A 21408-nucleotide genomic window follows, 5' to 3' on the forward strand; every position below is an offset into this window, starting at 1 on the left:
GAGATGTGTGGCATGGTTTGGATGTCCTGTCCCCTCCAGATCTCATTTGAAATGTGCCCTCCAGTGTTGGAGGTGGGCCTGGTGGGAGGTGTTTGGGTCATGGGGGTGGATCCCTTGTCAATGGCTCAGTGCTGCCCTTGTGGTAATGCGTGAATTCTTGCTCTGAGTGTGCTCCAGGGCCCGTTGTTTAAAGAGCTTGGCACCTCCGTCCGTCTCTCTCTCTCTCTCGCTCCTGCCATGTGGGACGTCTGCTCCCCTTCACTTTCTCCCATGAGTGGAAGCTTCCTGAGGCCTCCCCAGAAGGAGATGCTGGCGCTATACTTCCTATACAGCCTGAAGAACCGTGAGCCAAATAAACCTCTTTCCTCTCTATATTACACAGCTTCAGGTATTTCTTTATAGCAATATGAAAGGGCTAACACAGCGTGTTTGCACCACATGTTTACACAGTGTGTTTGCATCACATGTTTATACAGCATGTTTGCACAGTGTGGCAGGAGGTGGTGGGGGCGCTGGATTCCTCCCCATTGCCAGCCACTGTCTCTGCACACGGTGGGTTGAAAATTTCTACCTGTGCGTGAGAGGAGGGCCTTGGGAATGAATCACAGAGGGGTGGGTGACCCAGATCCCTGGAGTGGCCATTCCAACCTCTGGCCCTGCACACCTGGACCCCTGCTGTGGGCAGAGCTCCCAGGCTGGGTTACAGGCTGTGCCTTAGGCTTCAAGGTGCATGGAGGGGGCACTGTCCAGCGGTGGCCCTGGAGGTCCCCGTCCCCTAGCTGTGCTGTGTGCAGAGGTAGCTGAGCCCTGAAACCTTTTCTGGGGAGTTGGTGGGAATGTGAATGCTGCCTCTGGTGAGAATCCATGGAGGAGAAACAGCTCATTGGGGATGCTGTAGGGAGGGCCAGCTCTGAGCTCCGGGTTTCCAGGAGGAATTACAAGGTGAAATGGAAGGAAGAGGCTTTCTGCGGGTGCGGGTCACCCGGGAATCACTGTGCATTCAGCAAGTGCTGGGTCCTGAGTCCTCCTGCAACAGGCACCCGGCAGCCCTACAGCACTCCTGGTGCCCCTCAGATGCCCCGGCCAGCACCCACAGGCTGCATCTGCGATGCCACACCTGGGAGAAGTGGGCTGACCCAGCTCTCCTGGTGCCCCTCGGATGCCCCAGTGAGTACCCACAGGCTGCATCTGTGATGCCACACTTGGGAGAAGTGGGCTGACCCAGCTCTCCTGGTGCCCCTCAGATGCCCTGGCCAGCACCCACAGGCTGCATCTGGAATGCCACACTAGGGAGAAGTGGGCTGACCCAGCTCCAAGTCTGCCTTGGTTAAAAAAACAACAGACAGAAACACGTGTCAGGAATTCACAGAGTTGAAGGGTTGGCTCCCCCTGCACATCTCGATCTGGCAAGACTTGTATCAAGTCTCTGTCTCTGAATCTGTTTCTCATGGTCAGTCTCTCTCTTTATTTCTGTCTCTATGCCTCTGCCTCTGTATTTCCTCTGTCTCTCTTCTCTGTCTCCTGTGTTTCTCTCCGTGTCTCTGTCTCCCTCTCTGTCTCTGTATCTCTATCTCTGTGTGCATGTGTCTGTGTCTCTCCCTAAGTCCTTGGTCTGTAGCTATTTCTTGGCAGTAAGGGCTGTTGAGTTCCGGTTCCTGAGCCTGTTGTAGACGCGTGTTGACGGCAGCCCAAAGCCCGTTTTGGGAGCCAGCAGCCATACCGAGGGCCTGTCTCTTGCTGCACAGCCGGTGAGTGTCAGCCGGAGTCTCTGGTTGGTTCTGTGGTTCTGCCCCGGCCACTCCTGGGGGGGCCCAGCACACGAGGCCCAGGCACTGTCAATCAGGTCTCCCCAACACCCAGCCGAGGCGTGAGCCTTCCCAGGAGGCAGCCGTGAGGGGCTGATAAGGCCCCGGTGCAGACTGGGGTTAGGGCAGCCACCTCCCAAGTGGGCTCCCCAGGATCCATCCAGGTCCGCCCCTGCTTCAGACGGTGCCTCAAGGGCTGTCAGGGAGGCCACTGTCGCCAACAGCAAAAGCGACCTTCTCCCGTCAACGCCCTCCCTTCCTTGAATGCTTAGTGAGCCCCCGAAGGCCAGGCTCTGTTCTTGGGCCTGAGATCTGGCGTGGAAAAGCCGGAGGATTCCCTGCCCCTATGCAGCCTCCTTCTGGTGCGAGGTGGGATGAATGAACCCCAAAACAAATAGTTGCAGACGCGAGAAGCTGCAGGGTCCGGCCCTGTGCAGTGCCACTGGCTGAAGCCAAGCGAAGGTAGAGCCGAGCAAGGTGACACCGTCAGGCAGGGCCGAGTCTTCCATGGTTGTTCCCGAGTTACCACAGAGAAGCACACGGCCCTGACAGTACAGGCGTGCTGAACGCCTCACCGGGGTTAACCGTGGAGTCCTCAGAACAACCCCGTGAGGAGGAGCCGGGACTGAGGCCAGAAGAGGCGACATCATTTGCCCAGTAGCTCACACCCGGCCAAGGGCAGGTCTGGGTGTGACCCTTGCGATCTGGCTCCAGCCTGTTCTGCGCTGCTGGTGCGGCCTTCACCTACACGTGATGGACAGCTCTGGACCCTGAGGTGGAGGGATGTGCACCCTGCGCTGATGTGCACCCTGCGCTGCTTTCACCATGGCCCAGGCCCCCTCCTCCCAGCCAGGGTCAGTTCGGCCCGGGAGGAGAAGGCCCCGCCCCCGGAAGCTGAGGCCGCAGCCCCACGTCTCTCCAGTGTTTCTCTCTCCATGCCCAGCCCCTGATGGGAACCCGCGCGGCTCTCCCTTCAGAGGCTCTTTCTGCCACGAGAGACGTCGGAGGAAATGAAAAGCTTGCAGGACTCACGTCCCAGCCTGGAGAGGGTGTGAGGGACAATGGGCCGTGCTTCGGAGAAAGGGGCCAAGGGCAGCATGAGGGACCCCGAGGGAGCATTATGGCTGGTGACCCTGACTCCCAGCCCCGCAGAGCCATCCAAAGCAGAAGACCACGTGGATGGAGGCCTTCTGGACCAGTGGTTCTCCCAGTGTGGGCCTGGGCCTGACTTGCGTCCTGGGGAGTGTATGAAACGCAGTTTCCCAGGCCCGCCCTGCTGAGTTAGAGACGGGGGGCAGTGCCCAGCGACTTGGGCTTTCCCCAGCTTCCCAGGATTCTGCTCCAGGCCAAAGTTGGAGCACTGCCTGTAGAGTTAGGGCAGGCATGGCCCTGCTGGGGGCACCTGCCAAGGCCTGGTGGGGCTGGGATCGCCACCCCAGGGCCTGGTTCCCACCGGGGTGTGGACACTCACGTGGTAAGAGGCGTGCTCCTCCCGGTCCATGGGCCGCGTGACATACATCCGGCCGGACATGGAGTCGATGCTGAAGACCTCCATGGGGGGCTGGTCGGCGCCCACTCCCGTGATGCTGTACCGGATGGGGATGTCATTGTCTTTGTCGGACCGGATCTGAAAGGCAGGAGCAAAGCGAGAAGAGGTCAGCCTGTGCTGAGGCGAGGCCCGGGGCCGATCTCTGACATTCATCCCCTCCCATGAGTTCCTGGAGCTTGACCATTTTGAAGTACAATGGGGACCACAGCTGATCTTTTTCATCCACTTTGGGAACTGGAAGGACAGTCGATGGTCAGGGTTTTACTGAGAGCCGCTGACTGCAGGTCCAGGGCCCGTCAGTAACAGGGAAGTGCGGGTATAATATTCCGAGATCAGCAAACGCACCGAGAACTCGGGACGCCTGGCAGAAATCCACAGCACAGGTGAAAACAATGGAAATGATGGTGTAAAATGGCCTCGTGTTCTGACATCAAACCCAGGACGAGACAAAGGCAAGAAAACAGAGCAACCTCCACAGTGAGAGAAAAGACTAGGACCCAATACATGTGTGTCCCAGCCTTTCTAATTGTTTAGAAAACAATTGAATTATGGTTATCTGGGTCCCAAGTCCAAAGTAAGCTTGAAGAGGCTGCTAACTGGGGGAGGAAATGGAAAGACACAGGCAGGCACGAAACTCCGAGTTTTACTTGGGTTGGGGAAGCATTAGGCAAAGGCTTCATTTTGTTTTTGAGCAGAGAGTGAGATTCATACAAGATTTTGGAAAACAGGACACTGGTAGCATTAAAAACAAGATGCACGTCTTTCACTCAGTTGAGGCGAAACCTCCTGTAATGAGGAGGGGGACTTGGTGGTCACCAACCCACCACAGGTGAGTGGCGCTTCCCAGAGCTTGGGGGGTCCCTCAGGGAAGTTGGAGGAGGCCACAGGGATTTGAAAGGTGAAATTGGGAAGGTGGAATGAATGGATTTGTATTCAACTTTGAGCATGTCTTTAGAATCTACTACTTTTTTTCTCAAAGCCCACGGGACCATCATAACATTTCATAATACAGTGGGCCGTAGCGGAAACCCCAAAAGTACCCCTAAAACAAAATGGAACAGGACTTTTTTTTTTCTTGTTTTTAAGAGACAGGTCTCACTCTGTCACCTGGAGTGCAGTAGGGCAATCATATCTCACTGCAGCCTTGACCTCCTGTGCTCAAGCAATCCTTCCACCTCAGCCCCAGAGTGGCTGGGACTACAGGTGCCGGCAACCACGCCTGGCTAATTTCTGAAATTCTTTTGTACAGACAAGGTCTCACTATGTTTCCCAGGCTGGTCTCGAACTTCTGGCTTTAACCGATCCTCCCACCTTGGCCTCCCAAAGCACTGGGATTACAGGTGTGAACTACCGCATTCGGCCTGACTAGGACCTTTTACTGAAATGATACAATGAAAAGTTAATAATAAGACTGAAAAAAGACCTTTTAGAAATCTGAATGACACTGTGAAATAACCATTGGGTCAACAGGAACCAAAGTTATTTTTAGAGGCTTTTAAAAATATTTTTGTTTAATAATAATATAACAACACGACTGTTATACAGTGAAGCCCAGAGATTGAGTGCCTGCAAACCCATAACCTTGAATGTTTTCATCATCAAAATGGAATTACAGCAACGAACCAAGCACTCAACCCCACAAGGAAACGAACAAGAAAGCAGAAAGCAGCAGACGCCAAAGTCATCAATAAAGATGACACAGAAACTTCCGAACCTGAAAACAGAAAAATAGGGGCAACGATAGATTCCAGAGCTGTAGTTAGGGGAAAAGTCCTCAGGAAACTAGCTGCGTCTTTGATAAACTTCAGAGAAAAAAGACAAGATTTTTTTTAAAGCATTTTCTTCTCTATATGTTATGCAAGCACAGGTGAAAATTGTAGGAAATTGATTATTTTTTGAGAAAATATACAATTTAAAACTTGACTAGCAAAGAACACACACCTGGAGATACCGTAGGACTTCAGGAAATTCCTTCTAAAAGAGCTGAGGACGGTCAGCTTGCCCTGGAATTTCCTGAAACTTTTCCAGAGCAGAGAATGAGACAGAAAAAGCAGTCCACTCGGTTTTATGAAGCTCGCAGATGTTGAAGTGCAGGAGCATTCTGAATTCTGGTGACACACAGTGTGACCACTGCAACTGCCCCACGTGTGGCATAGGTGTGACACCCAGCAGAGATGCCAGCCAGCAGATGCAGCAGTGACTTCCAAGCCTCCTTCATCGTGCCTGAGTAGCACTTATCTCAGAGACAGAGGGCCGGCTTCTCACCAGGCACCTCATCTCTGCAGCACGATGACAATCATAGGCTAGCCTTCAGAGAGGCTCAAAGCACGTTTGATAGAGTATCCCTTCCAGCTTAATTCGTATCAAAGAAAGCAAGTCATCCCCCAGAAAAACTCCAATCTGTAGAGAATTCAGCCTGATGGAGAACATCTTTCTTAAGCCAGCACTTAGCATTTGCACACCAGAGCTGTTCCTGTGTGCAGCAGTGTGGTGCCTGGCACACCGGCCACCCCAAGACTGTCTCATGTCATAATAGAAAAAAGCTGTTTTCTGTATAGAAAGAGGGAGATGCTGTTTCTATCATAAAGGCGCCATGGGGGTCAGTGCCAATGGGGGGTTGCTCACGTGCTGGGAGACACCGCCAGGAGAGGAGGCCTGCAGGCCTGCGGTGCACGTGCACACGCACACACCCACACACACTCCTGTGCGCACACACATACACACTCCTGTGCGCACACACATACACACTCCTGTGCACGTGTGCACACACCCACACACACTCCTGTGCACATGTGCACACACTCGCAGTCTGAGGAGCGTCTTTGCTCCTCCCCGCAATGCACCTCCTTACTTTCCTATGATCAGGTAGGGCCCTTTCCCAGCTCTGCCCTGAGTCGCACACACCAAGCAGGGCTTCAGAGACAGCCACCGAGGGAAGGGCGGGTCTGGGCCCCTCAGTGGTCCATGGGAAAGGCCTCCGATGGAGCCTTAATCACCCCTCCCTCTACTGCCCAAGGCCACAAGCAACGTTATTCCTGCAGGCCTTCCGTGGGCAAGGCCCATCTCTTCTCCAGCCATGGAGAGTTTTCACCAAGTTTGGTCACGAGGGTATATGGGGCAACGTCTAGATAGAGGGGAGGAGCCCCTCTCCCTGTCACCTCTGACGACTTGTTCCTCGGGGGTGGGAGAAATGCTAAGAGATCACATTCCCAGGAGAGCAGGCAGCTGAGGTGGAGTAGGGAGCCCACCAGCCCTGCCGTCTGGGAGCGTGGCGCTTCTCCTAGGCCTGATGTGTGGACGCCGCTTTGGGTTAAGAGAAGGGCACGGAGCACACAGTAAGCCCTCGGGTGGCTGAGTGGCACTGTGCTGAGGAGAACACATGGAGCCAGGTCTAGTCTTCTGGAGGCAGGAGGTGGGCGCGAGGGATGGGGTCTGCAGCAGCGGGAAGGATGGATTGTGGGCACGAGGGACGGGGTCTGCAGCAGCGGGAAGGACGGATTGTGGGCGCAAGGGACGGGGTCTGCAGCAGCTGGAAGGACGGATCGTGGGCGCGAGGGACGGGGTCTGCAGCAGCTGGAAGGACGGATTGTGGGCGCGAGGGACGGGGTCTGCAGCAGCTGGAAGGATGGATTGTAGATTCACTGTGCACTATTGCTAGTTTTGGGCGAATCAATCCTTCTTTCATAGGGAAATTTAATGAGGAGACTGCTGAAAAAAAATCCACCACCTATTTAAAGAGAATTTTTTTTTTCAAGGAAAGCTCATTACGTTTTGGCCATCAGGCCGCATTTGCTTATTCTCCAGGCCCATTTGGCCACCTCTGAAATACGGCGGGCAGCGGTGGCAGCGGGTGGTGTGCATCCAGGAGCTCTGGGCATCAGCTCCCAAAATGCTCCGAATTCTCCCACAGTTTACCATATTAAGAAGAAATACTGTGCGAGTGAATCCACCAGTTCAGGAGAGAGCAGTTTTCCACTTGATTTGTGTCTGGCAAATGAGACAAACACCGCAGAAGCCCATGATGGGCCGTGAATAGAGAGCACAGACAGGCGCCTCCAGCGCGCCGATCGCCTTGGAATGCCGCGGAGACCCACGCTCTTCCGCATTTGTTATTAGAGGACAGAACAGATGGTGAAAGGTTAAAGTGATGTCTACATTAAAATAACTTATGGGGCTCCGCAATAGTGTTCACCCAGGGACTTCTGCTTGGAAGGCCGGTTCTCGTCCTCAGAAATGGCTGGATGACATGAAACGTTGTGGCAGAGTCTCCCCCAGGGAGGAGGATTTGCCTGATTTCAAACGAACTTGAAACTGGAGAAAAGTCACCCTGTGTGGTTCTGAATCGCGGACACCTTGGAGGTGGATTCCCTAAGCTTTCAAGGGTGGAAGCTGGGGAGAGAGAGTTACACCCAGATTCCGCGGGAGGGAGAGACCCAGCCATCGGGAAGGCCCCTGCACCAGGGCATCCTGCCAGCCAGAGCTGTCCCCATGCACGTGCACGGTTGGGAAGGTCTCTCCAGTCAGCCCACAGATAGACACGGACACTCTCAGAATTAGGGCTTTTCCCACGAGTGACACCCCTTAAGTTGTTGTTGTACATCGGGGTAAGCATTGTGGGGTAAAGCAAGGTCTGGGAGACCCCTTGGGGCTCTGGGCAAGGAAGGCCTCAGAGAAAGTCAGGGTCAGAGTCAGTTTGGTCCTGACCACTGCCTCGCACAGCTGTGGACACACACACACCATGCACGCAAATGCATAAACAGACGTGTACACTTGACACACACAAACACGCACACACAGTACACACATATACACACACAAGCACACAATACATGAACACACATACACGTACACATACCTACACACATACACACAACACACATATGCACTCAATACACACAAACACATACATACACAGCACACATACATGTACACACAAACACAACACATACAACACACACAAACACACATACATGTACACACAACACACACAATACACAAACACATAAACACACAAATACACAATACACACAGACACCATACACATACACAAACATGTACATGACACAAACACAAACATGCACACAGTACACACACAAACATACAACATACACTCAATACACACACGCGTCACACGCACACATGCACACAGCACAAATACACATACACAAACACACATACACAGAACACATGCTAAATACACACATATACACAAACACATACACACACATGCACACAGTGCACACATACACACAACACACACATTCAATACACATACACAAACACAAATATACATATGCACGAACACACACACAGAACACAATACACACACACATACTCCCCCATGCACACCCGGTGGGATATCCTTTCAGAATGGAAAGGGGTGGCCATTCTGCATTCATAGGCCTTGCCCTGCCACTCATCAAGCCTCCCTTGGTTCCTGTCCCAGCATTGTAAAGACACTTTAAAAATCTCCTGGATCAAGTTCTTCCAGCAGGATGTAATTCTTCAGCGAAGTGTTTCAGCTTTCTCCTTCTATGATATTAAGCCTAGAGATGTTCCCAGGAAAACAGATCGCAGGCCCTCGCCTTTGCAGCCTGTTGGGAGTTCTGAGCTGCTCGGAGCAGTTCCCCTCTCTCCATGGAGTAAAAGCTCTGGACGGTGCCAACAGGTGCCATGGCCGTCTTGGCCCATCCTGAAGGCACAGGACCCAGGCAGGCGGACTTGCATTTGACCTGCTGAGGACAGACAATTTTCTTTTCTTTTCTTCTTCTTTTTTTTTTTTTTTAGACAGGGTCTTGCTCTGTCACCCAGGCTGGAGTGCAGTGGTGTGATCTTGGTTCACTGCAACCTCCACCTCCTGGGTTCAAGTGATTCTCCTGTCTCAGCCTCCCAAGTAATTGGGACTACAGGCGCTCTCCCCACCACACCCAGCTAATTTTTGTACTTTTAAGAGAGACGGGGTTTCACCATGTTGCCCAGGCCCACCTCAGCCTCCCAAAGTGCTGGGAGTACAGGTGTGAACCACCATGCCCGGCCGAGAGAGGCAATTTTCTTTTAGGATCTGAGTCTCATGGGAGCCTTGAGGGAAGAAGGCGACTTGCCCAGTTGCACCTGCAGCTTCTCTGCGGCCCCAACCAGTGCTCCTGCTTGAGCTTCTTGGTTTTCTTGCCAACAACATCAGAGTTTTCTCAGGGTTTCTGTCTGTTCCCCTGCCTGCATTGCACAGCCGGGGACTTCCTACCTCCCCACCTCATGCCTTCCCCTCCACACCCTTCTCTAGGCCCTGGGAACACACGGGGCTGCCTGTCCCCAGCGATGGCCTGTTGGTAAGTAGGGCCCAGCTGTTCCTGGACAAACAAGTGAAACGAGGAAGGCAGCCCAAGGGGCAGGGCAGACAGGCAGACAGGCAGGTAGTCGGCCCCGGTCACCCAGCTGCGTAGGGAAACCAAAGCCTGTCCTGGCCCTAAGGAGGCCTCCTGGAGCAGAAAAGGCCACCCTGAGACCCAGAGGAAAAAACGGTGAGCAGGCAGAGAAAGGTAAGAATGGAGGTGAGGGCTTGGGGAGTGATCGGAGAGAATGTGGGAATCTCTGCACGAGGGAAAATAAATAGGAAGGGAGGCCACAGAGAAGGGAGATGGGAGGGGAGGAAGGGAGGTGTGGCCGACCCAGCAAGCTGCAGTGGGCTGGCCTGGATGACACATGGGTTCCAGGGCATGAGGAGGAGGAGGAGAAGGAAGGCTCCTGGAGGCTGGGGAGGATTGTGGAGGGACAGACCCACGGGGGGTGCTCTGTTCTCCCCTCACCACGGCGTCGCTGGGGGCTTCTCAGGGCTGGTCCTCAGCCTGCTTCTCACTGTGTCTGTCCCTGGCCCCTTAGGGCAAATCACAGTTCCCAGCCTTATATGTCCTCACCACAGCCTCAGAAGCCTCCTCATTCACCCTGAAGCAGGCACAGAAGAAGAGACCCAGAAACCTCCACGCTCCACCCCTGGAATTCCTTAAGGGACCATTGAAAAAAATCCCAGAGCGTCAGCCCCCCCGACCATGTCACAGAGCCCATTCTGAAGACGGAGGGACTGAGGCCTAGAGAGGCTGAGGGATGTGACAAAGGTTCACGAGTAAGTAATGACCCAAGCGGAGTTCCCAGCTCCTGTTTCAGCATCACGCTGCTGGCCTAAGCAGCCTCTGAAAGCTGGAAGGGGGCAGAAGAGTTCCGTGCCTGCCATCCACAGGTCTGAGTGTCTTCTCAGCGCCCCTGGATGCTCCACAGGAGACGAACATCCTGGCCCCTTCTCTCACTCCAACCAGCTCTACTAATACAGCTTTGGGGGATGCAAGTGATAAGTGAAGCCCCATTTTTGTGAGACAGGGTCTTGTTCTGTCGCCCAGGCTGGAGTGCCGTGGCGCGATCACGACTCACCACAGCCTTCAACTCCTGGGCTGAAGTGATCCTCCCACCTCAGCCTCCTGAGTACCTGGGATCTGAGTGTGCACCACCACATCTGGCCAATTTTTAAATTTGTTGTAGAGATAGGGTTTCACTATGTTGGCCAGTCTGCCCTCGAACTCTTGGCCTCATGTGACCTTCCTGCCTCAGCCTCCCAAAGTGCTGGGATTATAGGCATGGGGCAGTGCGCCAGACCCCCTACCCACACATTTAAAAGTCTCTCTCCAAGGTCCTGGACTAGAACTTCAATGGAAAGTGATTATAAAATTGTAACCCTGTCCAGCGTGAGATTCTTCCAGGTTGATGCGAAGTGTAATTCCAAAGCCCTTGCCATGATACTGGATAACCAGCAAGATTCGGCAACGTGAAACCTGTTCTCATAAAATTAACTGGGCAAATGTGGGGCCAAGTAAGTGTTCTTACTTGTTTTCCCCCCAACTCTTCCTTGATTCTTGAACATTACTTAAGAGGTTTGAAGATGTTTGTATTTCTTGCATTTTCGGAAATACTTTTCATGCATGATGAAATTCAGCCTTCAATTACTTTCAATTAGGTTCTTGTAATGAGCAGAAAAGCCCGGGATGTGATGTGAGAAGTCATTTGTTGTGTAACATTGACACCATCATACAGAACTGTTCACACATACTTTGAGTTTTAGCAATGACAGAAAGCCCCTCAAAGTCATATGAATGCCAATAAAAAGCATGAATATGTTCTCACAGATTTGCCCGGTGGGGAATAGTGAATTAGCTCCTTCTCAAAAATGCCCTTCAGTTTGCACCAAATTAACAGAGAGAGTCACCTCCTGAATTTTGGTGTGGGATTGCAGGAGACTCTCCCTGCTCTTCTAGAAACAAAGGCCAGTTTGCTCTGGGGGCGTCATTGCTCTCTCATGGTGAGTGGTCCTGGGAATACAAGTGAGGTGCCTCACCCTCCCCGTAGCCGACAGGCAGGCCCCAGGAGCTAAGCTGGGTGGATCAGCTTCTCTCACCAATGTGGACCGGAGTCAAGAATGAGTCCAGAGTGGAAACACAGATGGAGCCCTTCCTTGCAATGCCAGAGCCCGGTCAAGACCCAGAGCCCTGGGGTCACCCAACCAGCCGGCCTTCCCCTCCAGCCTGTGGGCAGTCAGGGTCCTTCTGGCAGGGTTCTTCTGCTCAGGACAGTCAGAGTTTGCAGGTGCAGCAAGTTGAAGCCTCTGCCTGACCTGGTGCTGTCTGGGGAGCCCTTAACACAGTGCCCGGCAGGAGAGAGCTGACCAGAGGGCGACCTGACTGTGGCGCTCAGGGCTGGGCCTCAGCCACAGAGAGGCCCACCTGGACCTCTGGATCCCTGTGTCTTAGGTTGGGGTCCCTATAAACAGAGCCCAAGACAGAGATTCTCGAACAAGTTATTGACTAGGGAGAGCCCCTAGAACTAGTGGGAAGGATGAGTGATGTCTCAGCCTGGGTCATTTCAGCTTCACCCCACGGGAAGCCCTGGTGTATGAACTGAGGCTTGAGGCCAGGAGGCTGCCTCTGTGGGCTGACCCTCCTCCCAGGCACCTCCCAGCACAGCTGCTGCCCTCAGCCCCACTCCATCTTCTGGGAGGTGTCCAGCTGTGAATCATTAGCAAAGCAAGCCGACCTCATGATGGCAGGGGCTGGGTGGCTCGCTCCCAGGGGACCTGGCTACACTAGCAGTGCCTACCACACCCAGTGGAATTGTCGTCCTAGCCTTTGTCATGGCCAGCTATTTTGTTTATTATTAAGAACACTGGCCAGCACGGTGGCTCACACCTGTAATTCCTGCACTTTGGGAGGCAGAGGCAGGAAGACTGCTTGAGGCCAGGAGTTCAAGACCAGCCTGGGCAACATACCCTGTCTTTAAAGAAAACAAAAAACAAATAAAAAAAACACAACTTAGTTGGACATGGTGGCACATGCCTGTAGACCCAGATGCTCAGGAGGCTGAGGCGGGAGGATCACTTGAGGCCAGGAGTTCAAGACCAGCCTGGGCAACACAGTGAGCCCACATCTCTCTAAAACAAAACAAAACAAGACAAAAAATGAACACTGTTTTCTTATTTTGTTGCCTGCCTTCTTTCTGTCTCGCCCACTGGACTGTAAGCTTAGGAAGCCGGTCTGTGACAATGCAGCACCAGCCTCCAGCGGTGTCTGGACAGCTGCTCAGAAGAGTGAGAGAGTCTCTGAAAACTGTCTGGGGCAGATCTGAGGCGTCCAAGGAGCTCCTTGAACTTGATGGCTAACAAGGGCTGCCACTGCACAGAAGCCAGAGTGGAGGCAGCTTCTGCTTCTGACTCGGGCTAGGAATAATCCTGCCTGTCAGAGAGCCACGCAACTAAAGCCAAGTCCAAAGCCGAGACGGTTCTTCGTTGTTTCAGCCTGTGAGGCCGGGACTGCGGGGATGGGCAGCGCGAAGTGACAACCTGTAGCGCGGCGTGTTCGCCCTCAGAGGTGTCACCCATGCCCTCCCCTGATTAGTCCCTGTCATTTTCTGGCTCCAACACAAGAAGTCAGGAGTCTCGTCAGAAAACTTTCATTGATATTTAATGCACGCGTCCCCCCCGTCTCTGGAAGGTCTTGTCTCACAGCGTCTACTTTCCTCTAACAGGACCTGTCTGCCCCTGTAAATGTGCCACATTGCTGGGGATAAGGGAGCAGGGTCCCGTCCCTTGGGGGCCGGGCTGGAAGATTCAGGGAGCTTAGACCCTGCCTGGGCTGGAGCACAGGCGCAGGGGTGGTGGGAGCCCAAGGGGGCCAGTGTCCAGCAGAAAAGATGGAGGCCAGACCCCAGACCCCAGGCCCCAGATACTAGGCCCCAGGCCCCAGAAGGAGAGACAGCTGAGTGAGGGGGGCAAGGGGCAGCAAAGGAGGGCATTTAGGGGCAGCAAGGAAGCCATGAGGCTGGAGTCAGGCCCGAGAAGGAGGCTGCCGTCAGCCCTGGCTTTGCCTGCGGAGACCCACTTCTGCCAGTCTTCGGAAATTGCCCCCGCCCACCCTTGCTCTGCGTGGACTGCGTGGGGGAACCCTCCCACCTGGCCCCAGGACAGCCATGAGACCCCACGTAGACCAATGAGAGTGCAGCTCCCTGAGTGCTGTGATTGGCTAGGAAGGACATGTGACCCACGCTGGGCCAATGGGAAGGAGACCTGCCAGAATAGCTGTCTCCCACTCCTGCACCGTGTGCCTCCAGGCGGTGCTCACAGAGATGCAGAGGAGGGGGCGCCTCCTCACTGGCTCTTCACTTTGGGAAATGGTTTTATCTCCTCATCTGGAAATGGGATTTTTTTTATCCAGCCTGCAGAGCTGTTGCCAAGAGTATATGAAAGATGGCAACTGAGGATCTGCGGTGTCTGTAATTCAATGCGGATGGCCGAGTGCTGTGCTCAGTCACTCATGGGGGCTGAGTACTGCGCTCAAGTTATGAGGGCTGAGTACTGTGCTTCATTGGTTATGAGGGCTCGGTACTGTGCTCAGTCAGTCATAGGGTCTGGGTCCTGTGCTCAGCCAGTAATGAAGGCTGAGTACTCTGCTTAGTAATGTGGGTTGAATACTGAGCTTTGTCAATAAATGAGGGCTGAGTACTGGATCTTTGTGAATAAATCTGGGCTTTTTGTGTTGTCAATAACGAGGCCTGAGTACTATGCTGTGTCACTAAATGTGGGCTGAATATTGGTTTAATCATTAATTTAATCAGCAATAATTCCTGAATACTATGTCTGCTGTCTCCCCCAGAGAGCTCTGCACACTCGTAGACACACAGAAAGTGCTCTGCAAACCAGAGTAGATGACGGAATGAGGCAAGGGACAATAAAGATCTGTATATCCAGCCTGGAGTTCCCAGACCACAAGAATTAAATGATTTAATTTAGGCTTTTACTGCATGATGGCACATTTAGGTCTTGTCCATTGGAAGCGTCAGAAATCCCACTGTAACTGGTTCAAGCAAAAAGGCAATGTACTGGCTCTTATCCTGGACTCGTGCAGGTTTCAGGCATGGCTGGATCATGCGGGCTGAGTACTGTGTTCATTCACTCACGGGGGCTGAGTACCATGCTCAGTCCGTTATGAGGGTGTCCATTCTGACGGGGCTCTCAGCACTTGCTCAGCCCACCCCTCAGACTCGCAGGTACTCTCCCCTTCTGCTGCCTCACACTTCTGTGCTTACATCCCATCAGCCTAGCAGCCCCAGGGGTAACAGCAATAGGCTGACAGTACACTTGTGACAGTACTAGTAATAGCATCAGTGTCAGGGGCACAGAAATAGAGGTTGTAGAACCAGTGATGATGGTAATGACAACGGATGCTTCCCTAACTAGTTCACAGTGCCAGGCGGTACCCCAGGTGATATGGTTAGGCTTTGTGTCCCCACCCGAATCTCATCTTGAATTGTAATCCCCAGCTGTTGAGAGGGACACCTGGTGGGAGGTGACTGGATCATGGGGGCGGTTCCCCCATGCAGTTCTCATGAGAGTGAGTGAGTCTCACGAGATCTGATGGTTTCATAAGTGTCTGGCGTGTCCCCTGCTCCCATTTCTCTCTCCTGCCGCCATGTGAAGAAGGTCCTTGCTTCCTCTTCACCTTCCACCCTGATTGTAAGTTTCCTGCGGCTTCCCCAGCCCTGTGGAACTGTGAGTCAATTAAACCTGTTTCCTTTGTAAACTATCCAGTCTTGGATAGCATCTTTATAGCAGTGTGAAAATGAACTAGTACACTAGGCACATTACATCCGTCCACTCACTTACTCATCACCACAACCCCACAAGGCAGTGCCATTAATATAGACAAGGCCATTCATATGCAGCCCTTCCCCATTACAGATGAGGAAACTGCAGCACAGGGAGGTTGAGTCACTCACCCAAGATCACACAGCTCAAAAGCCCTTGAGCTGGGATCCAGAACCCAGGTGTCCTGGCCCCAGTGCCCCTGCTCTGACCCACCAGCTCCCTGCCTCAGTAGGGAAGGTGGCTGTTTCCAGACAGCTCTGTCGAATGTCCTGGGGCAGACACTCATTGGCTCTCATCCCAGCCTTGAAGCAGCTGCCATGGCTGGAGATTGGATTGGGCACATCTACCAGGCCTGGGTTGGCAGCAGCATCCACCCAAACTGCAGGATGAGTGGGCAAGGTGGTCCCCCGGCCAAAGGAGATGGAAGGAGGAAGTGGACGCAGGCAGCCTTCATCCGCTCCTGCCCAGGCCCGAGGCTCCCAGCCGGTCCTGCCTGTCTGGTGCCTGTGCCACATCTCATAGCCTTCTGGAAGCCATGAGCATCTCAGCCTCTGTGGGAATGAACGCAAATATTGGAGAGGCTGGAGGATTCAGAATTGCGCACAGCACGTGCCAGTGACACCTTCTCCCCTTAACGCTGGGAATCCCACTGCAGGGGTGGTGTGTTGCAGAGAAATCCCTGTCCCCTCACCCAGCCCAGGAGGCTGGAGGGACCACATGGGGGTGTGCAGGGTGGGCCTGGGGTCCTGAGGGGGAGGGGGCTGCACTGTGGCCTGCTGGACACTTGCTTTGTTCGGCATCAAAGTTTGATGAGGACAGGGACCTGCTGCATGGTTCAGGTGAAGCATAAGACCAGAAGCTAGTGAAAAGCTGGTATTAATGGAAGGTCAGGGAGTGGCGCATTCGGGGTGTCAGGCCTGGCTGTGGCCAAGGGACTCACCCGTCCTGAAGGGGGTGCAGCCTCCGCAGGTGCAGGGATTTGAGCACAGGCCCTGCTAACAGAGGCCTGGGGCTTTTCCCTCGAGATTTTACTGCTCGCTAAAATGGACATCTTTTTACAAAGAAATGGCTGCTTCTCAGTTGAAATTCAGCCTGGAAGTGGGCCAGGTCTTTCCTGGTCACCATGAGGACCCATCACCATGATTTATCCTTTTAATTGAAATTTCACTTTCTTTTTTTTTTTTTTTTTTTTTTGAGACGGAGTCTCGCTCTGTCGCCCAGGCTGGAGTGCAGTGGCGCAATCTCGGCTCACTGCAAGCTCTGCCTCCCGGGTTCATGCCATTCTCCTGCCTCAGCCTCTCCGAGTAGCTGGGACTATAGGCACCCACCACCACGCCCGGCTAATTTTTTTGTATTTTTAGTAGAGACGGGGTTTCACCGTGGTCTCGATCTCCTGACCTCGTGATCCGCCCGCCTTGGCCTCCCAAAGTGCTGGGATTACAAGCGTGAGCCACCGCACCCGGCCCTGAAATTTCACTTTCATTTATCCTCAAGTGCAGGGCATGTTCCCAGTGCCAGATGCGGTCAGGGCAGCCACAGGAAGGAAGCTCTGGCTGCCTGGTCTACCAGGGACAGACACCAGTGTGAAGCCCGTGAAGGGGCTGAGAAGATCGATTTCAAGCAAACTCCATTCACAAAAGCTCCTCCAAGAGCTGAGGGTAGCCAGCGCCTCCAGGAGGGGCGAGACCCCGGCCCTCTTTCCCAGAGTTCTTCCCTTTCCCTGCCCTCGAAGCCTTCAGAGCTCAGCTTCAAACCCCACTCCAGGAGCCCTCCCGACTGACATTTCAATTTCCTAACTGCAGCAGCAGGTTCCTGCACCATCAACAAACAGGGCATCAGGAGAGAGGAGCGGAGGTGAGCAGTTGGCAAGCTCCTGCAGCTCTGAGACTCAGCGCGTGCGACCAAGAGCAAGATGTGTAGAGGCAAGAAAGGGCGCCCAGAAGCAGAAGTAAATGACCTCGGAGTGAAGCCAGCGCCGCCCGCCCCTGCCGCTCTGCAGGGCCTGCCTGCGATGGATTCTGGCCTCAGGGGAAGAACTTAATGGGTGAGGAAGGGGGACCAAGTTCATTTCAGTGTTTCTCCAGAGCACGTGCTAGGGCGTCTGTTGAGGTGGGCAAGCTCAGCAAGGGAGAGGCCTGGGAGGCGGGGCCACTATAGATTTTCTGGGGCTCCTGTCAGCCCAGCCCCACCTCACCAGCAGCAGTAACGGGGCAACCTGGGCTGGCCAGGTCCTGGGGGGCCCGGGGAGATGGTGGCCCTCGGCCGGACAGCAGAGGCCCTGGGAGGTGTGTGCTGCCCTCCTGGATGCCGGGGGACAGGTGGAGTGTGGCAGGCGGTGGAAGCCCAGGGAGGGTCCTGGGGAGCACGCTCAGGGCCCGCCGTCTCTGAGGCAGAGGGTATGGATGGACGTGAGCGTGTTCCACACAGGACGCTGAGTCCCGGGATGTGCCGTGCTGTGAAGGTGCAGGGACGTGGCCTCTGACAAGAGAGGACTCGCCTGCTCGCTCGGAGCCTGTGTCTAGTGAGAACAGGAGGCATGCTCAATTTCACTTGGGGGCGGGGGGCTCTAAGGAGATGGATCTGGGTTATGTGAAGGGGTGTGGGGGTGGGGCATGGGGGTAGAACTGCGGGAGTGGGGTTGGGGGGCAGTCCCCATGGAGGGGCAGGGCTGTGGGGGACAGAAAAAAAACAGAGATCTGGGGACTGCAAGGGTTTCCGTAGCATTTAATGGGAGTTTGGGTCGGCTTGCCAAACACACTGAACTGCCCACCTGCACTTCCCACACCTGCCTCCCAGCCCCAGGGACGGCCAGGCAAGAGCCTCATCCCTCCCACCCCAGCACGCTAGGGGCAGACGGATGAGGGAAATGAGCTTTGCCTCTGGTCCAAGGGGACTGGGGGCTGGAGGAGGGCTGCACAGACTCCCTGGGGGAAGAGCCATCAGCCCCAAAGCTGGAGGCTGAGCAAGGGGCCCACAGTCACCCACCCGTCTGCAGCCCATGGGCGTTGGCACAGAGGGAGCCTCCTGGGGGCTCCTGGAGTCCAAGTCCATTCCCAGTGGTGAGTCCCTATTTAATGCTTGGCAGAGGAGCACCCACTCACCAGGGCTTCCTCAACAGAAGCCCCATAGAGCCGCCGTGGAAAACAGGCTCGTGGCCTCCAGAAAGGCAAGCAGAGCTGCTGCATGCGTGACCCAGCAATCCCACTGCTGGGCAGATACCCTAAGAATCAACATCTGTCCACAAAAAGCCTTGCACACAGATGTGCCTAGCAGCACATTCACAACAGCCCCAAAGTGGAACCACCAAGTGTCTGTCAGCTGCTGAGTGGCTAAACCTGGTCCATCCACACAATGAAATGTTATTTGGCCCTGAAAGGAACTAGGTTCTGATACGAGCTGCAGCATGGCTGAACCGTGCTCAGTGAAAGAAGCCGGACACAAACCCTACATAATACCTCCTTCCATTGACACAAAGTATGCAGGACAGGCAAATTCATAGAGACAGGAAGTACGTTATTGGCTGCTTGGGGCGAGGCCAGGGAAGGAGAAGCGACTGCTTAAAGCAGGGTCCCTAACCTGGTACCAGTCTGTGGCCTGTTAGGAACTGGGCCGCACAGCTGGAGGTGAGTGGTGGCCGGGCAAGCATGACTGCCAGAGCCGCCAGTGCTCCGCCTCCCGTGATGTCAGTGGTGGCATTCGACTCTCACAGGAGTGTGGACCCTGTTGTGACCTGTGCATGTGGATGGAGGCTGCATACTCCTTGTGAGAATCTAATGCCTGATGATCTGAGCTGGAACAGCTTCATCCCAGAAGCATCCCCTCTCCCCTGGTCCACAGGAAAATTGCCTTCCAGGAAACCAGTCCCTGGTGCCAAAAGGGTTAGGGACTGCTTATCTTATCTTTACAAGCATACTATGAGGCAGGTAAAATAATCATGCCTAGCTTCTAAGTGAGGAAGCAGAGGCACAGAGAGGCTCAGTGTCTGAGCTAAGGCCACACAGAAGTGAAGTGCAGAGGCTGGGAGCTAAGCCAAGCCTGCAGGACTCCCACATGGAGGCCATCAGCAAAGGGAAGGAAGAGCCTTGGGAAGCAGTCCATTTCATCAGGACCCTTCCCTCAGGAACTCTGAGCAAGAAGTGGACTCCGAAGAACTGCCAGCAGCTGATCGTGCTCTTAGATCCCTTCGGATCTAGAGGTTCCTCCCTCTCTTTCTATCTTCTTATGATTTATGTATTGAGGAAACCAGATCATTGGTCCTACAGTTTCCCCAGGACTGGATTTTGCTGGCTTCTCCCTCTGGTGAAATTTAATCTGTCTCCCTCTCTTTTGTATCCTACACATGGTGGTAAGATCCAGAGGCCAGGTCAGGATCATGTGTAATGGGGGGAGGCAAATACTTCACAGGTGGTGGGTGGTGGGTGCTTTCATTAGAAAGCAGATAATGTGTGTTTTCTCTCTTTTTCTTGGTCTCCCTCGTTGCCACTGTCTCTCTTTTATTTATTATTTTTTTGGGAGGTTAGCAGCCACTAATGATCATTGTCTAGACCCATTATTTCATTAAAGATCACAAAATAGAAATATTTCATCACCTCTACCTAATTTATCAGGTGGAAAACTTTATGAAGTGCAACTTCCTGTCATATTACCTTGAGGCAGTCGGCATATAGAAATGTCAGGAAAATGTGTAGTTCTTTTGCTTTACTTTCTTGTTTTCAAAATAATGTGTTGGTTACTTAGCTTCCTCAAGGGTGACCCGTGAGACTTATTTATTTGTAAAGAATCTTGATGGATCTAACCTACTAGATCTATTTCCATCTGTTGCAATTGCTACACTGAGAAACTGTTCCATTTTGACCAGTGGGAGCATCTTCAAGTTGACTTGGGTGTTCTGATGGTGTGACCCTGTCGTCTCTGAGTGTTCATTTGCCTGCTGGTGTGACAAAGTGTTTTGGTCTCATCTTGTACATTTCCTACCTGGAATTAAAATTTCTCCAAGAAGCACTGATTCCTGTTGGTAGGAAATGGACTTTAGAGGCCATAGCCTAGGGGCTTGGGTGTTCAGTGCTACTGGGCTGCTCTTTTATTTCCTTATAATGGACAGAGCTAGGAAATAAATTTTTTAAAAAAGATGCCATATATCAGAAGTGCACATTAATATCTAAAACCAAATTGAGGACTACAAGGTAGTAGAAATCATTGATTTCACATCTGTGTCTCCTTTCTCCCATACCAATAATCCTGGTCCTCAATACTTATTCATTTGCTTTATACTATAAGACACAAACAACAGTCTCAAAATAGCAATACCAATAAATCACAAACAACATGATTACTGAAAGCAGTTATGATTTTTCTTTTTGGTCTTGGACTATATCCCATCAGGAATATGTAAGTAAAATTATCGTGTCTTAAAGTCACTTAAAATAATTCCCACCTGTGTAGCAATGTCACCAACTTGATAGACAGACGCATTGATTCCCTTTTGCTTTTGATTTTCAGGGATTGCTTTGTTAATGTATTATAAAAGGTAACTTTGTAAAAATCTTTCAAAGTCAAATCCACCGAGGTCTATTCTGAGACATTCAGCTTCTATTCCTGTCCCCTCCATCTTGGCCCCTTCCTTCCCCACATTTATTCATTTTTTATTTATTGTATCTTTTTTTAAAATAAGGAAACACACACACACACACACACACACAAACACACTTTTCCCTTCTTAAACGGTAACAGCTATGCACATTTTCCTCTACCTTGCTTTTTTAACTTACTGGTCCCGGATCGTGGTTTTGTCTTCAGACCTCTCTGTGGACTGCAGAACCTCTGCACTGGATGGGCCAAGAGCAGAGGTGAGTAGACAGGTAGGAGGCCATGAGGCCACC

At 53.0% G+C, this 21408-nt stretch overlaps 1 protein-coding gene across 1 annotated transcript in view; it reads right to left on the reverse strand.

Moving 5' to 3' along the window:
• The window catches only part of CDH4 (cadherin 4), a 675895-nt gene that overhangs the window by 91444 nt on the left and 563043 nt on the right, over window positions 1-21408 (reverse strand). Inside the window, exon 5 of the mRNA XM_055265685.2 lies at window positions 3277-3432. Coding sequence (XP_055121660.2) covers window positions 3277-3432 — 156 coding nt within the window. The remainder of the gene's footprint in view (window positions 1-3276; window positions 3433-21408) is intronic.

Source organism: Symphalangus syndactylus, chromosome 24, assembly GCF_028878055.3.
Source record: "Symphalangus syndactylus isolate Jambi chromosome 24, NHGRI_mSymSyn1-v2.1_pri, whole genome shotgun sequence".
Lineage (NCBI taxonomy): Eukaryota > Metazoa > Chordata > Mammalia > Primates > Hylobatidae > Symphalangus > Symphalangus syndactylus.